The 23,141-nt window shown below is 37.1% G+C and overlaps 1 protein-coding gene across 2 annotated transcripts in view; it reads right to left on the bottom strand.

Annotated features, from left to right (window-relative positions):
* Positions 1 to 1,072: 1,072 nt before the first annotated feature.
* Positions 1,073 to 23,141, bottom strand: part of ano10a (anoctamin 10a) — a 42,394-nt gene continuing 20,325 nt past the window's right edge. Inside the window, exons 13-15 of one of the 2 annotated variants that reach the window (XM_079626083.1) lie at positions 14,287 to 14,403; positions 11,607 to 11,623; positions 1,310 to 1,498 (exon numbers count right to left, since the gene is read on the bottom strand). In XM_079626083.1, the coding sequence (XP_079482209.1) occupies positions 1,453 to 1,498; positions 11,607 to 11,623; positions 14,287 to 14,403 (180 nt within the window). In that variant the 3' untranslated portion in view covers positions 1,310 to 1,452. Of the gene's footprint in view, positions 1,499 to 11,606; positions 11,624 to 14,286; positions 14,404 to 23,141 lie in introns of both variants that reach the window. The other variant, XM_079626084.1, reaches the window with a different exon arrangement.

Below are 23,141 nucleotides of genomic sequence, written 5' to 3' on the forward strand. Positions count from 1 at the left end.
TCACAGCTTTTTACAAAACAAATTATGAAACTTACCCATATTCAAGTGTTGATTAAAAAAAAGCATTAAGCTAGAATGAAACGGCTTTCTTAAGACAAATTGCACGTTCAGATATTAAATACAACAAAATATTCTTGGGGCCAAGAAATCTTGTGAAAATGATCAAAAATGCTGGCAGTGACTGTCAACATTTGAAAAAAATGCTGGCGGGGAAAGATTTAAATAACTGAAATTAGCATACATCAATATGTTAAAAATGCTGTTAATGGCAAATATGAGCATTAGCGAGAAAAGAACATGCATGCTTTAACTTATTCAGAATATGGAGCTAATCACATACAAATACACTGAAAAAAAAAAAAAAATCTTGACCTTCTGCTTAGCCAGAATATGGACCTCAGATCACACAATTATGTGCTAAATCTCTGAAATGTCATTAACGATAAAAGTTATTTTTTTGGTTAGGCAGCTGCTGGGTTTATGACTGATAGAAGACATCTTCTAAACACACACATCTCACCCCAAGCTCTAGGATGTCTCAAGGATGAAGAACATGTTCTCTCAACATTTAACATGTTTATTTTCAGGCAGAGAATATTGAATATGCTTAATTCAAGTACAGTACAGGGTGAAGTGGCCTGACTCTGTAAACAAAAGCCATAACATGTAAATGTGATAGTGATGTATAAAGGCACTGCTATATCTTTGGTAGAACTCAGAGTCAATGAAACTGGTCAATTCAATACCTCAGAACATTATTACAATACATCGTTTTGTTTGGGATTTTTAGGACCCAAGGTATAACCGCCTCTTTACTAGGGCTGTAAATGATTAATCGCATCCAAAATAAAAGTTTGTTTACACATAATATATGTGTGTATAATTATTTTGTATATATAAATACACACACATGCATATATTTGAGAAATATTTGGATTTATATAATGCATATATATTTTTATATAATATATAAATAGAACTATTTTATATATAAATAACTATTTTTTCTTAAATATTTACATGCATATGTGTGTATTTATATATACACAATTATTATACACATACATATATTATGTAAACACAAACTTTTATTTTGGATGCGATTTATTACGATTAATAGTTTACAGCCCTGCTCTTTACTACTTTTTTTTTTTTTTTTTTACAGATTCAGACATTTAAACAGGAATAGAAATGACTAACCAAATTAACCTAGTCATTTGACCCCATCATACATTATGTCAGTAACCGTTTTATTGACCAAGGGAAATCATAAAACAATGCGTGCAACTGCAATGCCTGGAAAATATAATAAAAACCCTGTCATTTTTAATAAGCCATTTTGTGGATAACATGGCAAGGAGTGCATATTTAAAGTCAGTGAAATATATAATCCTAGATAGTTTACAGCATGTGTACACGGCTTTAATTTTTTCGTTGTGTTGTTGTCACATGTCACTTATTCCATGTATTTTCCGGTCTCCGCGCCTTCCAGTATTTTCTGAAAAGATAAACAAAATCAAAAATTAATGGTGGAACTTATTTGGAATCCAGACCATTATAAAATAAGTTGAAAGAGTTTACACCGTCTGATCTCAGATAAACATTAAAAACAAAGATTCTCTATTGGCATCAAGAGTTTCATGAAGAACATAATGCATCCTTTCCATTCCACAAAAGAAAAAAGTTATTTAGATATTTAAAATGTTCTTTTGAGAACTATTCTCTGAAGGTTTTTTTAAGGTACCAAAAATTCTCAGAAAACCCAGTTTTGGAACCTTTATTTTTAAGAGTGCAGGGGGTGAAAAGAAAATCTCGGAGGTTTGTTCACAAAAAGTCTCAGAATATGATGTGCAAATCTAGGGTATGTTCCCCTTTATCCATATAATCTCCTCTGAGAGATTTCACACAAATAACCAAGGCTTATATTCATAATCTTTATAATGCGAGAGAACTGATTTAGGCTGACTTAGCATCAGTTCACCCTGGTCTAAACAAGTCTTACATGTTGGGATATAAAAGGCAAAAGCTGTTCTTAGTTCAGCATACATACAGCCTCAGGCAGGGCGCTTCAAATGAGTCACGCTGGGTTTTCAGCGATGGAGAGAAGCAGGGATGCTGTAGGACTATATTGAAAGCTTTTTAACAAAAAGAACATTACAGAAAGCTACTAAATCTTCTTTAAAAGACGATCAAAATGAACCCATCTGCCCATAACAGTTTTTTTTCTCTCTCTCGCTCTCTCTCTCTCTCCATTTCTGCAGTATACACACCTCCCAGACTATGGCATATACCGAGTTTCATTTAATCAATTAATTTCACTGCCTCCGGCAAACCAGAGCAAATTACATTCTCAGTGAAAAAGTGTTAGGTGCAATTAACTTTTCAATCCAAAAGAGAGATCGATAGGGCCGGAGCTGCTGACGCTGAGATTCTGTGCGTGTAGGTTCAGTGAGTCCACGCTCTGGTCTCCTCTGAGGAAACTGCACAATGGCTAGGCAGCAGATGTAAAGTCTGAATGTGGTGAAAGAAAAAACGTCTTTCAATAATTAAAGAGGTCTACAAAACAGTTTTCATACTGTGGCCTCCACTGGAATCTTCAAGTCATTTCACCAGGAAAAAAAAACTACATTAAATGTAAATTAAATATATAATATGAAGGAAAAAAAAAAAGAATGCCATAAAATCTCCTATGTCTTTTCATTAATGTAAAACATAATGATGGATGGATGGACAAGTGGTTGGTCGTCGGTGGGTGGATGGATGGATGGATGGATGGATGGATGGATGGATGGACAGACAAGTGGCTAAACAAATGGATGGATGGACGGACAAGTGTTTAAACAAATGGATGGATGGATGGATGGATGGATGGATGGATGGATGGACAAGTGGATAAACAAATGGATGGATGGACGGACGGACAAGTGGCTAAACAAATGGATGGACGGACGGACGGACAAGTGGTTAAACAAATGGATGGATGGATGGACAAGTGGCTAAACAAATGGATGGATGGATGGATGGATGGATGGATGGATGGATGGATGGATGGATGGATGGATGGATGGATGGATGGATGGATGGACGGACAAGTGGTTAAACAAATGGATGGATGGATGGATGGAAAAGTGGATAAACAAATGGGTGGATGGACGGACGGACAAGTGGCTAAACAAATGGATGGATGGACGGATGGATGGATGGACGGACGGACAAGTGGTTAAACAAATGGATGGATGGATGGATGGATGGATGGATGGATGGATGGACAAGTGGCTAAACAAATGGATGGATGGGTGGACGGACAAGTGGCTAAACAAATGGATGGATGGATGGATGGATGGATGGATGGATGGATGGATGGATTTTCTGTGTTCCACTTAATCTCGAGCACAGTTGAGCGCACAAGCCTTTCAAAGTACAATCCTTTGGCCAAGAGCGCAGAAAGACATGTTCAGCACATGCACACTATCTAGTGGACTTTGTGTTTTCTAGTGGACATGCGCTGTTGTATGCGTACTGTACGAGCGGACTCAAAAGTTGTGCTGCACAAGGACAGTGCGCGGACCGCCGCGGAGCATGGACGGCTGAAGTATACTTTAGGCTTTAGTAATGGTTTGTTATTAAGTTAAAAGCATGCAAATTCCATAAATCTGATAAACTCAGGTTATTCACGATTAATTATGAGTGCATGGGATTTCAATCCAATCAATGTTTTCCTCTAAAAGGGTAGTATTTTTTGTCTAAAACAATCTAATACTCAAAATGAGAATTGCCTCTTTAAACTTTCCTCTTTCTCTCAGACACTGTATCCGTTCACACAGTGAGTCAATCTTTCTCAGATGCTCACCGAAGCCGAATTTCAGGAGCTCATCTCAGGAGACACTTTTCTCCCTTTCCTTCCTGCAGGCTGGATTAGCATTAACAACAGTGAGAACTGAAGTTCAAATAAAGGTAGCTGACATGCGCCTAACTGGAGCAAATATTCTGGATTTCAAGGGAGGTCCTGATGGGCGTTCTGGGATAATTGACGGGACCGTGTCAGTATTGATTATGTTAGAAGGAGGCAGGGTGGGTTAAAAGCTTTAAAGCTTCTACAACACCAACATACTATCACTCATGTTAACAACTTTACTCAAATACAAGTGCAAACTCAGGGTCAATGAATCATTAGAGGTTTAACAGCTGTGAAGAATCCCATCATCACACTGAGAAGATATTGTCTCTATAGCCTAATCATTTATGAAAAACCATCAAGGTGCTTTCAGTTTAATGTCTGATTCACAGTTTGTGAATTCCCTCAGTTCCAACACTGGCCATATTGAAAGTGTTATATTGACTCAATTTTCCCCAACACCTTTAAAGGTTAACGCGGGACATGTCACATTCTCATGGACTTCAGCAAGTTGACAGATTCCCTCGGATGACTGGCTTGTTCCACTCCCTGTGACGGTGGTCAGGCAATGATGTGAAAACAGACTGAATCTGACGAGGTCCATCACACAACTAACATTCTTTGACACCAGGGCTGGTTTATGAACTGGGCCAAAGGGGCCTCAGACAATCAAGGGCCTCCAAAACCAGTCTGAGACTTTTAAAAGTATCTCAGCCATTAGTGCACAAAGTGTGAGCTGATAACTGTAGCCCCCTGGCCCCTTAAAATATACAAAAGGGCCCTAGCACACACTGCAAGTCGGGGCCCTGAAAAATATTTTTGCTTTAACATTGGCTACCAACACATGGATGTTCTATTAATATAAAGAAAGGCCTCTGTCACTAATGTATGCAGGGCCTAGCTTGACAATGATCAGGGCCTTTTTGGCACCATTTTTCTACTTAAAACTTAGCTTTTTGTTTTTTAAAACTTTAAATTATCTTTCAGAAAAGAAAAGAAAATCCGCAAACAGAATCTGATCAATGATAATGAATCGCCTTCTGCACGGGTGTTCAATCCTGCTCCAGTACTAGAGTCCTGCAGAGTTTAGCTCCAACCCCAATAACCGACAAGGTCTTCAGGATTACTAAAATCTTCCAGACTGGTATGTTGGGACAAGTTTGAGGTAAACTCTGCAGGATGTGCGGTACAGTATGGTTTGACGTGTTGCATGTAATAGCAGCCGGACAGCACTGAATATGGATTGGCAAAAGGTGTTCACTGAAGCTTGAATTGCTCCAGAGGTAAGAAAATTCCTCATTACGGAATTTACTTAAGGGTCGGGTGGCATGATCAATTGCATTCATTTGTAGCACATTATTTATTTTTATAATTACTCACGCTAAATTAATGTGTTAAACTGACAGCACTGGTTCTAAAATAAATGGCTTCCATCATTTAACAAATTGACATCGGTTGGAAAAAACAAACCATTAATTCTCAGTTCTGAAACGAAGCAAATCAAAACCCAGGACACAACATGCATGCATAATATAATCTGCCTTTTAAAGGGAGACATTTATTTGATCAAACCTTTCTGATTATGGATTACCCATGGATGGGAACCAATATCTTTTCAAGATGACCATATCTCTCCACTGCCACATTGTCAACCCATCTCCGTAGGAACGCTTCGATCCACCTCAAGTATTGATGTAAAGTGAGATAAAATACAAATGTGAATCAACACATATTTCCCACCCATTTCCCTTAGTCTTCTTTGGAGATAGTGGGATGTTTGCCGTTGATGTTTAGTAGGAAAAGCAGATATCCCCCTACGTTTCACTTAACTCATCACCTGTGACTTAACAATTATCACAGGGGTGTCCAATCCTGGAGGGCCACTGTCTCCATCTTTGTTTTCTATTCCTATCAGCCACTCATACAGTTAGTATGGGTTAAACAGATTCAACAGAGCAGAAAGGCCAAAATCCCCAGTTTCCGTAATAGTTCCATGCTAGTGTTGGCAGCTTGGCCTTTTCCTGGAGTTCACCCTGGATCCTTTCCAAAGACTGGCCACTAACAGGGGGTTTCCATTGCTGCCGCAAGTGCCGGCTATTTTCAGAGTCCCTTTGCCCTAGAGCAGTGGGAACTTTTCTCCTGACAGCTGTCTTCACCCTCTCAAGCTGCTGAACACATGGAAATACAGCTAAATGGCGTCATGTGGTGCTTGCTCAACTCTAGCGCCCTCAAACCACTGGACCGAGTACCTCCCTGAAGTCCTGAAGTCTTATATCACCAAACAATCGCACCGTTTAACTGCAGTCGGCACTTTTGAACTCTAACAGATCAGGACGAGGCCGCTGAAACGATTAGCCACAGTCCATCATCCTGATGGAGAGACTCTGGTGAAGACGCAGCGCCAGCACTGGCAGAGGGATGAGCCGGTGTCAGGTGAAGTTTGTGAGAGAGAATCGGAGGGGCAGAAGCCCAGAAACATCACGTCTTCAGTCATCCTGAAACATAATCAATATGTGTTTTACGACCCGCGTCTCTCTGCTAAATTAAAAGAAATGTTAGACGGATGAAACTTCAATGGAGTCCCGCCTTCATCGCAGCTCGTCAGCCAAGTGCTCCATCATATCATTAAATGTGCCTTCTTGATTTCGCTGTGAGAATGGTCTTCCCTTTTCAGTGCCTACATTCCCACAGATCTTTAACCACAGTCTTCATTAATCTGAAGCCATCAAGATGCTTTCCTTACTTTCCCCTTGAATAAATATCTAGGTATATTAATGAGCAAACAATCATTCCAATCAGGATGTTTCCTTACACAGCAAATATCAGTCATATCAGTTAAACACTGAATCTATCCATTCTTTCTCCAAACCGTTTATCCTATTGTGGGTATTGAGGGTTGAACACTGAACCAGTTTTACTGCAGATTGTGGATGAATTATGCTATATACAGTGTAAAAAATTGCTGTAAAAAAACAGCCAAATTTTACAGTAACATACTGTTTTTCATTAAAACAGTAATATACCGTAAAAAAATGCATTCTGGGTGATATTTGTCATTTTCGAGAAACTAGCCTACAGGAATATACTGTGAATTAACAGCGCTCAAAGTCGACACTCAGAGGCTGTGTTCAAAATCACACCCTATACCCTCATTCACTATTGCCTAGTTCACTAATACAGTCCACTTGACTGAGTGAATAACTTCATAGTTAATTCAGTTAATTTTCGAAGTTAATTGAGATACTGAGGAACACCTGCTGTTAACAATCAGAATCACTGAAGGAAAGAGGAACAAGAGGAACAGAAAAAAGATGAAATCAAGATAAAATAAATGAAATCTTAGCAAAAGATCTTAGCAGAGGAGGAACTCCAACTCCACAAAAAGCATTACCAGATTCACTTATTACTAACCTGACTTTATGTACGTCTACAGAAGGACTTATTGAAAGGTGGCAGAGGTTTAGATGTCATTTTATTTTCATTTGATGTTACCATGATGGTGATTAGTGTTTGCTTTAGTTGGACTCTTGACCTTTGAACATTAGTTTTTCTTTGGCAGCGGTAGCTGTGTCTTTAAAATACATTTGCTATGGCAAAAAGCTGAAAAAATACAGGATCAGATGATTATGGCTGTTAGTTAACGGTCTCAAACATCTGATAGTGGCCCAATTCACTGATCTCATTTGTTGTCTAATGTTATTATTAATGGTTTATATTTTTGATTTTGGTCATACTGTAATTTTACAGAATTACATTTTTCAGATATTTGCCATTTAGAAAATATGACTGATTTAAAAAAACTTTATACCAAGAAAATTTTGAATTTCCAGATCAGCCAGACACACACAGACATCAAGAATCGGAGTATGAATCCCAACAATGGTGACAATCATAAGTTTTATGCTGCAATGCATGTTGGGTACCAGCATTGTACAAAAAAAAATCTGCCATGACTCCCAGCATGCATTGCAGCATGAATAAATTATCCATCTGAATTGTCTGGTTATTTTCTTAAATTTGTACTTATTGCTTTTATTTTTGCTGTTGATTTTGTGTTGACTTTTAGAAGCGTATGATGTTCAGATTTTATGGTTTTCTTTTTTGTTGATTGTCACCATTGTTGAGATTCATTGGCTGATTCTTGATGTCTATGTGTGTCTAACTGAAACCATAGTTCAACATTTTTTAATTAATGATGAGTTTAAAAATCCTTCACAACCGATTGCGTAGCAGTGCTTGGTCTTTTGCTGTAGTTTCACAGTGTTAAATTAAGTTGTATTAAGACATTTTTGATAAGTGATTAGAAACTAATTGAGATCAGTGAGACAAACATTATGTGATGACATAAAATTCAAAACATGACCAGCAACACTTGATATCGTTTTTGTTGGCTTTGCTTCTGCCACAGCAAATGTGTCTTATAAATACACAGTTAAAGCAGCCAAATAAAAACTAATGTTAAAGTCAAGGGTCAGGAGCCCAACTAAAGCATACACTGATCCCCATAATGGTAATGTCAAATGAAACAAAACAACATCTAAACCTCTGTTAATTCTCAATAGGAATTTCAGTAGACGTATGAAAAAATGAATTAAGTCAATCTGGTTAATAATAAGTGAAGCTGGTAATGCTATTTTTTAGAGTTGTTTAATCCTTCTCTGCTGAGATCTTCAGAGATGTCATGTCTTCTGTGGCTGAAGTAAGTTGTAGTTCTTGTGTTTCAATTTTGTATCTTCTTGTTGTTCCTCTGTCCTTGTCAGGTGTTCATCACTAATGCTCAATCATCAGTTAATTAATCGCTGAATTATATAATTAACTTCAACACTGCTTCAGTGTTACTCCAACACCCTGTAGTGTGGACATACAAGTGTTCATTTAAAACTGAAGATTTTGCAGTGGGGTTTAAAGGGTTAAATGTGTCAATTAAAAAAAAAAACAGAGTGAAGTGTAATTTAACGGTAATCAACTGTAAACTAATTTACGGCATAAAACTGTAAAAAAACAGCATTTTACTGGCACCCCAGCTGCCAGTAGATTACCGTAAAATCAAGGAAAAACAGCAATATTCTGTAAAATTTAACAGTCAGATTTACTATACAAAATAAGTTAATTTCACTGAAATATTAGTAAAAGTTCATAGAAAAAAGTTATGCGAAGTCAATAACTGATAAAGAGAATAAATATTAAACTGAAGTGTTTTATGTGTTTTGCACAAGATGATACAGGAGATATTTTTTAGTTTAATTCATGAGTTTTGTGGGTCACCATTGTGCTGGAGAGTAGAGTCTGTGCTTCAGTCAAAGATGAGCAGAGAAACACTGATCTTATGCTGCCCGTTGCTTTATTTAAACGCAGGAACTGTAGTTGCTGATGCAGTGACAATCTCGTTGCTAAATACTTTAGCACATACATGTGTGCTACTGTTCGCTAAATGCAAATTGCAAAGATTCTAGTTGATGTCATGTTTTTAATTCATTCACGATTACACATTGGATGTTTGCAGTATTATACTAAGAGATATTCATTTTCAGTGGACTCAAAGTAAGTTCACAATACTATCAGTATAAATACTCGTTTTTAAACTAGAACTGTTTGAAGCAATCGGTTTCCCAAATGATATGAGTTACCTTCCATTGTTTTTTACAGTAACATACTGTAAAAAAGGAGAGCTGTATAATAACGGTAGAGGGCTGTAAATTAACAGTACTTTGCTGGCAACCACAGCTGCCAGTAGATTACAGTTATTTTACAGCGCAATTTTTTACAGTGGAGTCTATGACTTGATCATTATTGCAGTGATTATTATGTTTCTAGCATGTCAAATGTTTGGCAACTGTTCTTCTAACCCTAATTGATGGAGTGTAACTTTTCATTTCTTAAAGGGAAAATTCTGTTATCATGTAAACAACTTGAGGGTGAGTAAATGATGACCAAATTGTAATTTTTGGGTGAACTATCCCTCTAAACAACTATGTAGGAAGACATATCATGGCCATATTCCAGAATGATAATATCCAGCCCGATCTCATCCCAAGGCATCATATACTGACGCTTTGACAAATCGTCTACATCCAACGCACATGGCACCCTTTAGCGTCAATATGAGACGCAGATAGAAATGGGCCAGAAGGCGCCTCCTAGCGGTCTAACCCTAACCCTACCCCAGACCTAAACCCAACCATGACTGTGTGCGTGTCATATTGACGCTAAAGGGTGCCATGTGCGTTGGATGTAGACGATTTGTCACAAGTGTCAGTATATGACGCACTAGGATGAGAATGCGTTGTAATATCAAGCTTCATCAGGCTCAAATTGTGAAAGAATGATTGGCAGTATTAAGAATCATTTTCACACATGAATTGGCACCTCCGTATCCAGACCATAAATTCATTGAAAGTCGTTGGGACGTGCTGGAGGAGACTTTACAGAGTGCTGGACTCTTGCATTGTCAATAGTCCTTGACCAAAAAATGGATGCACCTCTTGATGGAAAAAGCATCATAACATTTATTTCCATCAAGAGGTGCATAATTGTTTGCAATTTTTTTTACATTTAGAAAATTCATCCACTCTGCTTTTGAAAAAAATATCTATTATTTTAAGAATTTATAGTTGGATGCTTGGTCACAGTGGGAAATAAATATTTTTTGCAAGCAGCATATGATTTGAACTTCATTATATTTAATGTGCCTGATAATGTACCTGATTTTACTGCAGGGCTCTTTAAGAACCCATGCAATTACTTTTTCCAGAGCTGACATATTTCCTATAGGATGTTTGGGTAAGACAGATCTAAGAGCTCATCCCCTCTTTTTCTACATGGGCTTTATGTCACATCATTAAACCATGATTTGCTACTTCCTAGTCGAAGGTGATATAAGGGAGATGGATATTTTTAAATAAAGGACATTTGATTGGACAAAAATCTTTATAGTACATTAGAGTCATTCATATTAATTAAAAGTAAAAATAAATATATTTTTTTATTTTCTGGTGTTATTAAAAGCGTACAGTAAAACTGTCTTACGTTGCTACCATTCACTTCACAGTATGCTATTATAGCTATTGAAGGGCTTGGGGGTTTTCACCTACAGCCTGATATCAGGATGTCCCTTTTCATCGGCTAAAGATTAACTAGTCACATGGCATTTACAGCTTAGTCGATTGCCTTAAAAAAACCTATCTGGAACTGAGTGCATATGAGCGGAATGGCATGATTCAATTCACATTCTTCCGAGGGGTCCTGCACCAGCCGAGCAACTGCCATTGAGATAAATGAGACTACTAACACATAGCACTCTCCAGGTATTATGAACCTGCTTGGCTTGCACATATTTATCAATGTCTGCTTTTCAGCAAATAAAGCAGAACCAATTGATATTCACAAGCTAGCTGATTTTATAATCTCCCCCCCACTATTTTCGTCCCTACGCTTGTGCACACCAGTGTTGCGATTAGAGAAAACCAACACATAAAAATGCACAACTATTAGAGTAGTGCTCATAATGTACCTAAATTAATTGGAAACATTATAATCCACAGCATTAGGAGGCAAAGGGGGGCCGTATCACACACATCTTATCTGCTGTTAGTGAAGGGAGGGAACACAAGGCCACATTAAGGATAACGCTGGATGCCAACAGCACACGCCAGCTCATTGTCATTCACAATCCAACTGTGCCATATCACTAGAGCCATGGCAACGGACTTACCGACCGAGGGCTCGTCCCTGCAGAAATAAAGCCATTGAATCCTGTTAAAGCGTGTCGATGCTGTCACTTTTACAGACATTGTATGGAATCATTATTAATACTTAAGACAATATCATGCCTTTTCCTGTTTTAGAAGAGGGACTTCTTCTTTTCCGTCTGAATTCATTACCACAAATGTTACAATTGTGAATCACTCTTTCAATCAAATTAAAACTGGCTACGGTTCAGATCCATAAACAAATTACTGGGACTGCCTACCTTGACCTTTGAATAACAGTAAAAATCTGTTTGCGGATACGCACATACATCTTCCAGGGATATAGTTAACCCAAAAATTTAAATTATTTACATCATCATGTCATTCCAAACCTCTATGATTTTCTTTCTCGTGTGAAGCATTAAATTGGATATTTTGAAGAACATTTAAGCTGTTTGGGTCCACTGAGACATTTTTCTTTTTTAAATATCTTCTTTTCCGTTTCACAAAAGAAAGAAATATACATGCAGGTTTGAAATGACATGTGGGTGCATAAATGATTTTAAAGAAGTATTTTTTTTGAACAATCAAATTTTGAACAATTGCATTTGTACAGTAGTGATTGCAAAATCCTTATCTGGGATTTTATAAATCCAATGGACAGTAAATTAATATATGCACGTACACTACTGTTCAAAAGATTGGGATCAGTATGTTTTTTTTTTTGTTTTTTTTTTTTAAGAAATGTATACTTTTATTTAGCAAGGAAACATTAAACAAACTTTTGAATGGTAGTGTACATTAATAAATTAATTCTCAATGAACAGTTTTTGAACGAATTCACTATCAACAAGCAACAAATACTATAATATTACTATGTGTATATTAAACATTATAATAAGTGTATATTCAACTGTCTCATGACTTCATATTGCTTAAAAAATTGAAAAAAAGAGCTGATGAGTCCCTTTCAAAACCACCTCACTCACAGATTTCCAGTTTCATCAGACAGATGAATCAAAAGTAATTTAAACCATTACTATGCAAACAAACATATTTTAACAGCAGAATATTTTACTTATTTCATTAAAATAGATTTTTTTTTGATAAATGGTAAATAACCATATTTATTTCTGAGACTCACTGAATTAAACATGCGACACAATGAGGTTGTGAGCACATACTACTGTTTAAAACGGCAAAAGCATCCACGTTAAATGCTGAAGGAATTTATAGACAAACAAATTACTTTGGTGCGCAAGTTACTTTACTTAAGTATCTTTTTGGCTACTATTAAAGATATTAGAAAATATCACTCTCTACTTGACTACATTTTTGAACTACATCTTTACTTTAATACATTTGTGATGAGTAATGCAATTACTTTTTACATTATGAATCGAAACTTTTTCTGCAGCAGTTTATTTCTGCTACAAAAGACGTGATATCGCCATTTACAGTGCATTAAAGGTATTATACATTATAATACCTTTATAATTTTTCCGTTCCGTTTTCCCCCAAACTTATCAACAAGGCTACTTTACGTGATATGAGTGCATTAGAAGGAAGTTGCTGAATCGCAGGTGTTTTATAAGAGATGAGGACACGACTGCAGCTGGTGATGAGGCTGAAACCAGCACGTCCAGTGAAAGTAGACTGACTATTTCATTTGACTAAACATTATTTTATGTATCTGTTATATTGAAGAGACCTTATTGAAGGATATTGGTTTACTAATGCCATTTCTGAGCACTTGAGCTTAACTGACACAAGTGTTTGTAGACGTTTAAGAGGCTGTTGTGTCGACCTTGATTTATTGAACTTTTGAGGTGTTCAGTTTTATTTCAAATTTAGAAAATAAACATGATTGCTCTACTCACAAATCAACTGTTCCTTGTTTTTCACTGGCATGTCTCTTAGTTGTTGATGGCTAGTGTATCTTTGAGCCTACATTCAGTGCGAGTAAAATACTTAAGTACTGGTAAAATCATATAATCTAAGACTTTTACTCAAGCCATATTGGAATTGGAGACTTGTAATGTAGTCATTTTCACTGTAAGGTATCTGTACTTTTACTCAAGTATGGTTTTCAGGTAGTCTTTTCACTTTTTTTTACAATAATTCTACAATTATGTATGTGAGATCCCCTCCTTGTTGCATTCTACTGTTTGAAATATTTATCACTCCATAATACAATCTCTCTCACTGTTCGTTTTAAAAATAGAAGGTAGTTTGCAGTAAGCACTATGTTAGTATTTCATTCCAAACATAGCCTTTGTCCTTTAAGGAAAAAAAAAAATTGTTTTTCTCATTATTAATTCTGCATGACTGCTAAGGGCAGACTGCAGTGTGTGTTTCTTTGTGAGTGACCTACTTCTTATGCCGCATGTGAGGTGATAAACATCTGCCCAAATAGCTAAACCTCATTAGCAAACACTACCTGAACACACTCTGTATGTCAGTAGAGCTTCTCAGCATGTACAAAGGTCTCTCTGGATCATTTAATGATCAGAAAGCATGTTAATGCTGCTCTCTGAGCACAGAGGAATAATGGTTGGCGCATAACCGCTTCTGTTGATGCAGACGTGTGTTGTTGACTCTGTAAAGTCCACAGAGGCATGTGCGCAAGTCACTATTTGCACTGAACGGACCTATTTCCTGTTTGCATGCTACAGATATGTGCACATGTACAAACGTACTCACCCTTTTCTTAAGAGCTTCTAGGGAGTCAAACTCCAGCTTGTCTAGTTTGACTTGGATGTGTTTAGGAACATCTGGAATGACGAATGCCAGGATGAACTTGAAGGCCAGGAGAACATGCTGCAATAAACAGAAACAGACAAGTTTAAAACACAGCTTTCATTTCATATCTGTGTTATTACAAGCAATGGCTAAATACACCTCGGATATTCTTTTATGATTCGTTTAAGGGTTTATTTAGCAATTCTCGCAATCGAACATCTCACACTTTCCAGACAGATCAATTGCATTTAATGGAAAGGCTTTTTTTTATATTGAGAACCTCTCTCGACAAACAGAGACACGTGAAATCAAAAGGGAACATATTTCAGTCATACTGAATGGCTGGATGAACTTTATGGCTCTCGATGTCTTCAAAGGCCACATTAGTGAGATGAATGCTGCTGGCGGAGTGTCAACTGTCATTGCAGCTCCAGTGTATTAAAATGAATCACCACATGCCCACTGCCTCTGAAACGGGCTCACTGGTCTGTGATTTAAAGAGATCTGAAGAACTATTTTTATACAGTTTAGGAAATGTATAAATAATAATTGCGCACTTTAAACTATTTGAATATAAGGGAGTCCTGGTTGTTTTTAAATTCTGACCTTGAAGATGAAATGTGTATGTTGTGCACTGAATACATCCAATTAAGGAAGTAAATGGATTGCAAAAATGGTTTCCTGAAAATGACTTACAGAAAACAGGGTCATTTTATGTTGCTGTTAATGGGAGAGTTCACCCAGAAAATTCAGATTTGGCCACTATTTACTCAGCCTCATGTCCACAAGTCTTTAATTTATCTTTGAAACACATTCTTCCAAAACTTTAATGCTTTAAAAGTTCATAAAGGCATTGTAAACATTATTCATTTGAATCGAGAGGAGTAATCTTTAACACGACACCATTTTCAAATAAAAACAGAAACTTTTTATGCGTTTGGTCCTTCGTTTACATGATAACAGAGTTTGGGGCCTGAAAACGCAAGTTTTTGAAAACTATAACATTATTGTCTCCGTGTAAACTATAGACCTTATGTAGCCCCGCCCCTTTTCAGCGCTGCACTTGTTGTCTTTTGTCTTCCGGTCTGTATTTTCACAGCGATCTTGCGTATTTATGAATGAACGGCTCGTTTTAAAATCTTCCCGGTCTACTGACATTTGTTAAGACATCTGCTTTAAACATTACAATCCTCTTTACAAATGAGTTTTTCTTTACAAATTGACATCGCCATCTACTGGCCTGGCATGCATAATACAGTGCTTTTAATCGTCTCGAAGTTGCACATTACTAGCACTTAAGGCCCTTGCACACTGAATGTGAAATTTTCGTATGCATTTTTTCGTTTTCGTGATTCGGTGGCTCTGAATTGTCAAAGCACCATTCAAACTGCTTGTTACGGATGCGAAAAACGCAGAAAATTTAACCCGTTTCAATTTTTTTTATGACGGACGAAAGTGTCAGAGGCAGTGTGCAAGCGTGATTGACATAACATGAGGTCGTATTTATTTGTTAACGTGCGGAAATTTTGGATGCGAATTTCGCGCACAGTGTGCAAGGGCCTTAAGTCTTCTGAACACATTTCATTTTCACTTTTATTCATATATAAACACTGATCAATGCACATACACATTGCACATCAAAAATTGCAAAGCCGTGTTTTTTATGCAACCATCCTAATTGGTTCTTGAAGAAGGTCAAACATGTCAAGCAAGCACATTTACCATATTTGACGTGCTCTATGTGCGTTGATCAATGTTTATATGTGAATAAGTGTCTAAATTGAATCTGTTCATCATATAATTGTCTCTTCAAAAGTCTTTATAAACCTTTTGAGGTGCAAAAGTGTTGATTATGTGGAATTTGTGGTGATTGAAATCTCTCAAGTTTCATTAAAAATATCTTTGTTTGTGTTTCAAAGATGAACGAAAGTCTAATGGATTTGAAGCAACGTGAAGGTGAGTCATTGAGGGGGAGTAAACCCCTTTAAACATTTCTTAAATGCAGCATAGTTAGCTCTCGTGTAAATACGAATAATGCAAGTGATGATGGTCAACAAACTTCAATATAAACAGCATCTGTCTTTAATCTCTCTGTTAGTCAGCTATTGTTGACTAATGTGGAAAACGTACCAGCTCTGCTTTGGATGGAGTAGTTTAGCTCAGATATCAATAAACAGTCAACAACGTTAACACTTTAAAGCCAGAGAATAGACATGAGCTAAAGCTGAGACAGATTTCTGTGAAACGCAATTCAAAAATCTGCTTTTCTTCATAATTCTATGTCATTATAAATGATGTATAGTGAAAGGCTGAATATTTTGATATTGGTAGGGAAATACACAAAAAGCCAAATCGCTCTTTTGCGACACTTCCCATACAAGCACACACATATATAATGTTATTATTTAAGGCTCTGAATGATAACACAAATTATCCATAAGTATGACTTTATGAGCTTTATTGTGCTGGCAAACCACCCTTTCACCTCATTTTCATTCATACCAGTCTAAATGTGTTCACTCCACAGCTAATAACAATTTGAATATTTAATTTCTATATTCTAGGCTTCATGAAATACACAAGTAGTCACAGCATCATTAAACAAACCCTATTTTGTAGAATGTAAAATGGCATATTGACTAAATGAACTCAACAAACCATGCCTCATCCTGTGCTAGACAACAGTGTGGTGGTTATTAAAGACCAGAGTAACCCAGATTCAGAAATGGCAGAGGATACAGCCCAGGGCATCAGCTTCAGAGTTGGCTGAGGAAACGTCCGGACAACTGAACACAAGCGACTCATCCTGGAAAACTCGAAATCCAGGTAAAAGGAGTCATGGCAGAGCCTCAACTGTCCTCTTAGAGCAAGACCTCAACTGTCTTACACTAAGAAACTCATACATGTAGACATCAAATAATAATGGTGACATAAAATTAGGCCTAGAAGATGAAAGAAAAATCTAACAAAAATGTTTAACTTGTTGACAAATATCAAATCTTTGCATATTAATTTGCCTAACTGAAAACTTTTTTCTTTTGAGAAATAGTTTGAATGTCAATTAATAAAAAAAAACCTGCTGTTCAAAAACCTAGTGAGTTTGGCTTGCTTCCTACATAAGGCTTCTAAAGCATCATTATAATCGAATCTCATAATTGCGGCTGTAATAAGACCACTTAATAATTTGAAACGCTCTACAAAAGCTGCAATTCGTATGTACACAACAGAAACATCATTCCTCATGTAAGGCTCACATAAGTCTTAATCTACACAACTACTTCCAGTCTGATGTTAGCATATTGCAAAGCTAATAATGGGATAGGCTAAATAAAAACAAACAGAATTACACAGCATATGCAAATATTGGATGTAATTGTCAGCTTTGGAGCAATACCATACTTTTCACAGTTTTTTAATGTGCTTAATTTGCGTGACCAACTTGAACCTGATGTAAAATCTGCCTGCGGAAATATTTCGCCCTCACAAGAAATTCCAGATTGTGTAGATTGCTATTGAAAAGACTGGATTTTGCCTGCGAAAATTCACTGAACATCTGTAAATGTTATCACACCTCTAGAATTTGGTTAAATCCTTTTGGAACAGCGTTCTCATAGGGAGCATGTCTATGAAGTGCTGTCTAGTAAGTAGCTCACCAGGATTTGTAATAGAACTACCGTGTTTTTGTCAAATGAAAAGCAAATCTCCATCAGCAAGCCTAAAAAAGGACTCTACACCCAGTGCCGCAGTCAGAGGTTTGAGAGCGCTGACTGAATGATTCATCAGTGATTTATAACAGTACATCAGTAACAGACAAGCACAGTCTCCTGCAGGGCACTGCCTAAAACACGCACAGAGCATGTGCAGAAGTGTGACTCAAAATGATGTTGCATTTGAGCGTGAACTGTTGAAAATGCCACCCTCTCTTCAGCCTGATTGCTGTCGGAGAGAGAGAGAGAGAGAGAGAGAGAGAGAGAGAGGGGGGGGGGGGGGGGTGATGAAGAGACTGAGAATCTAAGATCTGATATAATGAGAGAACAAAGCACCGATTATTTCTGTAGTCACATTTTTCTCCAAGAGAAAATGTTGTCTTTAACAAACAAACGCATCATGACTGCAGATGCACATCAAAGGGCAGCAACACTAAAAATACAGACAAATATATAATTGTTTGAATAGGTAAACAGAATAAAATCATATTATTAAAGGAGTTGTTCAAAAGCAAAAGCAACCAGAGACTAATTAAGAATGCACTGGAATAGAATAGAATAGAATAGAATAGAATAGAATAGAATAGAATAGAATAGAATAGAATAGAATAGAATAGTAAAATCCAACCAGAGAGTCATTAGGGGTGCAATAGAAAAGAATCCTTATAAAAATAATATTATTAAAAGAGCTATACTATCAAAAGCAAACAGAGACTCATTGGGAGTAAACCCAAATATAATAGAAATGAATAGAATAGAATGCTTGCAAATATGCTTCAAAGTGCAGCCACACCACAAATACAGACAAATATAGAATAGAATAGGTAAACAGAACCTTAATAATAAAACCTTATTACTAAAGAAGCTATAATATCAAACAACCAGAGACAAATTAAGAGTGCACTGGAACAGAACAGAACAGAACAGAACAGAACAGAATAGAACAGAATAGAATAATAAAATCCAACCAGAGACAAATTAGGAGTGCACGGAAATAGAAAATAATGGAAAAGAATAATAAAAACCTATTATAATAATACAACTCAACCAGAGACTCATTAGGGGTATATATGATATATAGAATAGAATAGAATCCTTGTAGTAAAATCCTAATATTTTAGGAGCTACACCATCAAAAAGCAAACAGAGACTCATTAGGATTATACTCGAATAGAATAGAATAGAATAGAATCATGATTGCTGATGTACTTCAAAGTGCAGCCACATCACAAATACAGACACATATTGAATAGAATAGGTAAACAGAACCTTACTAAAAGGAGCTATAATATCAAATCCAACCAGAGACTCATTAACACTGGACTTGAATAGAATAGAATAGAATAGAATAGAATAGAATAGAATAGAATCCTTATAATAAAACCCTATTATCAAATGAGCTATAATATGAAAAGCAAACAGAGACTCATTAGGATTACACTCAAATAGAATAGAATAGAATAGAATCATGATTGCATATATACTCCAAAGTGCACCCACAACACAAATAAAGACATAAATTTAATAGAATAGGTAAACAGAACCTTAATAAAACCTTATTACTAAAGGAGATATAATATCCAAAAACAGCCTGAGACTAATTAAGAGTGCACTAGAATAGAATAGAATAGAATAGAACAATCATGATTGCAGATATACTTCCAAGTGCAGCCACATCACAAATAAAGACAAATATTGAATATAATAGGCTAGGTAAACAGAACATTAATAATAAAACCTTATTACTGAAGGAGCTATAATATCAAACAACTAGATACAAATTAAGAGTGCACAGGAACAGAACAGAACAGAACAGAGCAGAGCAGAACAGAACAGAACAGAACAGAACAGAACAGAACAGAACAGAGCAGAACAGAACAGAGCAGAATAGAACAGAACAGAACAGAACAGAACAGAACAGAACAGAACAGAACAGAATAGAACAGAACAGAACAGAACAGAACAGAGCAGAACAGAACAGAGCAGAATAGAACAGAACAGAACAGAACAGAACAGAACAGAACAGAACAGAACAGAACAGAACAGAACAGAATAGAACAGAACAGAACAGAACAGAACAGAACAGAACAGAACAGAACAGAACAGAAAGGGGTGTGGTCACATTTACCGCTGTTCTCCAAATTTTCAAGAATGAAAAAATTCAGTCATTTCGATTGGAATCACACATTTCACAACAGATTCAAGTTGGTCACACATATTCAGCGCACTGACCAACAGAAAGCTGCTTGGCCTCTGAGTGAGCTGTGCTTTATGCATCACTTTATGCATCACAATTTAATGTTGTCTTTAAAATGAGTGAAATTTAATTGGCAAAAAAGGTCCACTGTCCATTGTCAATAATGTGACAATGGACAGTGGACCTTTTGTGCCCATGAAATTTCACTCATTTTAAAGACAACATTATATTGCAATGTAGTATATAACTAAAGCATTGTGAGAAAGGAAAGGGTACAGCCATTGATTTGTTCAGCCTGTTGGTGACCAATCTCATGTGAGACCGGTGAACTGGAGGGATATGCGTGTCGAAAAGGTGTCAGAGTGTTTCCAGGCTAGCCGTCATCCTCTATAAGACGTGAGTGGAGCCACATCTGATCTTGCAGCGTGTCAGACATGGTTAGGGAGTCATGGAACAGAACAGTCTTGAGTTAAACAGCCATGGAAGAGCCTGTCAGCCTGTTAACATGAACACTCGCTGGGTGGGGTGTACACAAATACACACACTCTCATTCTGACCGATTGCTAATTTAACCACTGACATCTAGACAGTCGCAGTCAAATCAGATTATATGAAAACCGTATTCGCTCTTTGAAATATTCCCGTAGGAAGCCATGCTGCAGATAATGGCAAAGTTCACAATGAGAGCTCTTAGATATAGTATAGTACGACAATAATGTCACACGATGTCAAATTACAAAAACATGTGCCGAATAGAGTGCTGCAAGGATGATGTATTTTTGTAGGCCAAAACCCAGAAACGAGTTAACATTTTAGCACCTCCGGTTCCAAAATACTGAAGTTAATGTGTTTTTTGAATGTGTTTTTATCAAATGCCTGAAATAAGATCTTTGGTGAACACAAGCTCAAGATATTTTCATGTTTTATTCTATTTTATTACACGGCTCTGTGGAATACTTGATTCTGATTGGTCAATCGCGCCATCCAAGAGTATGTTATTCCCCGATTTAATAAGCTAATAAAATATTAAAACTCAAATCAATATTGTGAGTACATTATTTAATTGCGTCATCCGGTACCGCAGACTCGCTCTCTCGTTTCATACAAACGCATCTGCTGCCATTTTGCAATGGCTGGATCTACATTATCCCTTATACAACAGTTTGTTCTGGTTCTCAGTTCTTATTGGCTGAGAGCCTTTTCCAGCCATGCAATATTCTATCAGTATCACCATGGGAACCGTTTCACCGTTTGCCGCTGGCTCTTATGTAGATAGTGTTTAAACATAAAGGGCCCTATCATACACCCGGCACAATGAAGCGCCAAACGCGACGCAAGTGTTTTTTTCTAGTTTCAGCCCGATGCAGTTATCATTTTTACGTCCTGCGCCACGTTCTTTAAATAGCAAATGCATTTGCGCCTATTTACGCGCTGATGGGCGTGCTGGTCTGAAAACGAGGTGTGTTTAGGCGCATTGTTGGCGCGTTGCTATTTTGAGGCAACTAAAATAGACTGCGCAATATAATTTTTTTGTTATTTAAAGAGCGCTTTAGTAATGTGAGCCTATAGGCGGGTCCACAACGTGCTTACACTGCTTATTACACACACAGGGACACGCGCAGCAGCACACAAACATGCCAAATATTACAAATAAAAGGATTACAATGTAAACTATTAATATTGTGTACTTGAAGATATGGTGGATACTTGTCCAGTAGATGGTCTGCTTGCGTGCTAGTTGATCTATTTGCGCTCTGGAGAAGCGTTCAGTCTTTCCGCTTGCAAATTCTGCCATGTAAATAGTGAATCCGCCATGGCGCGAGCGCAACTAGCTTTTAAAGGGAATGGTACTGTTACGATGAGACTCTGGGGTGCGTTTCCCGTACAACTATATAGCTCGCTGCTTAACAAGCATAGTACGATGCATCGTTGGAGAAATCAACTAGCTAGCCATGACTGTTTCCCGAAACCGTATGTCGCAAAGTATCGTTCAACCACGTTGGTTTATGACGTCTTGCACGTGGTGGACTAATAACTTATTTTAATTAATCTGTTTGAGATCGAATTAACGCTAGATTATGTCATATAAATTACAGACATGGCATCTGAAGACCATTTCTATTTTTTCTCAGTTATTTTGCTTTATTACCAGACTCAATATTTGGCTCGTTCTTACATTGTAGAGCACGTTCCCACATGCAGTCTTCAAAAACGGTGCTTCAAATCTCTTTACAAACTAAAAGACGTAAATTACATTTGTATGTATTCTAAATAAATAACAAGGGTTGTACTGAATGTCAGCTTGCTTATTTTGCTAAAGATAAGGATTTATTCAGTCTACATCTCATGTAAACTAGAAACTATGCTTCTAACCACAGCTCCAGAGCTGTCGTACCAACCACACAAGTTTGCGATGCTGTTTGCGAACGTTCATTGGAACGATGGTTTCGGGAAACACCAAATCGTTGAACTATGCTGATAACGACGGAACTTGCGACCATAGTTGGCTAACGATGCTTTCGGGAAACGCACCCCTGGTTGCTTTATTTCACGTTACGCCCAAATCACACCCATTACTCATTAAGAGAATAGGGACAACCCTTTCAGACCAAGCGCCTGGTGCGCCGACATTTTTCCCGTCGTTAAACTAGCAAAAGTGGATTTGGACACGCCCTGAGCGAACCTGCATTCATGGATTAGACCATGCGCTTAGATCGTTAAAATAGGGCCCGAAGTATAACGATATAAATTCGCAATTGCGAGAGAAAAAAAAGTCAGAATTGCGAGAAAAAAGTCAGAATTGCGAGTTTATATCACGTAATTATGAGAAAAAAAAGTCAGAATTGTGAGATAAAAAGCCGCATTTGCCTTTTACACTTTTTATTCAGTGGCGGAAACAAGCTTCCATACAT

This window comes from Phoxinus phoxinus (assembly GCF_949152265.1).
Source record: "Phoxinus phoxinus genome assembly, chromosome: 10".
Taxonomy (NCBI): Eukaryota; Metazoa; Chordata; class Actinopteri; order Cypriniformes; family Leuciscidae; genus Phoxinus; species Phoxinus phoxinus.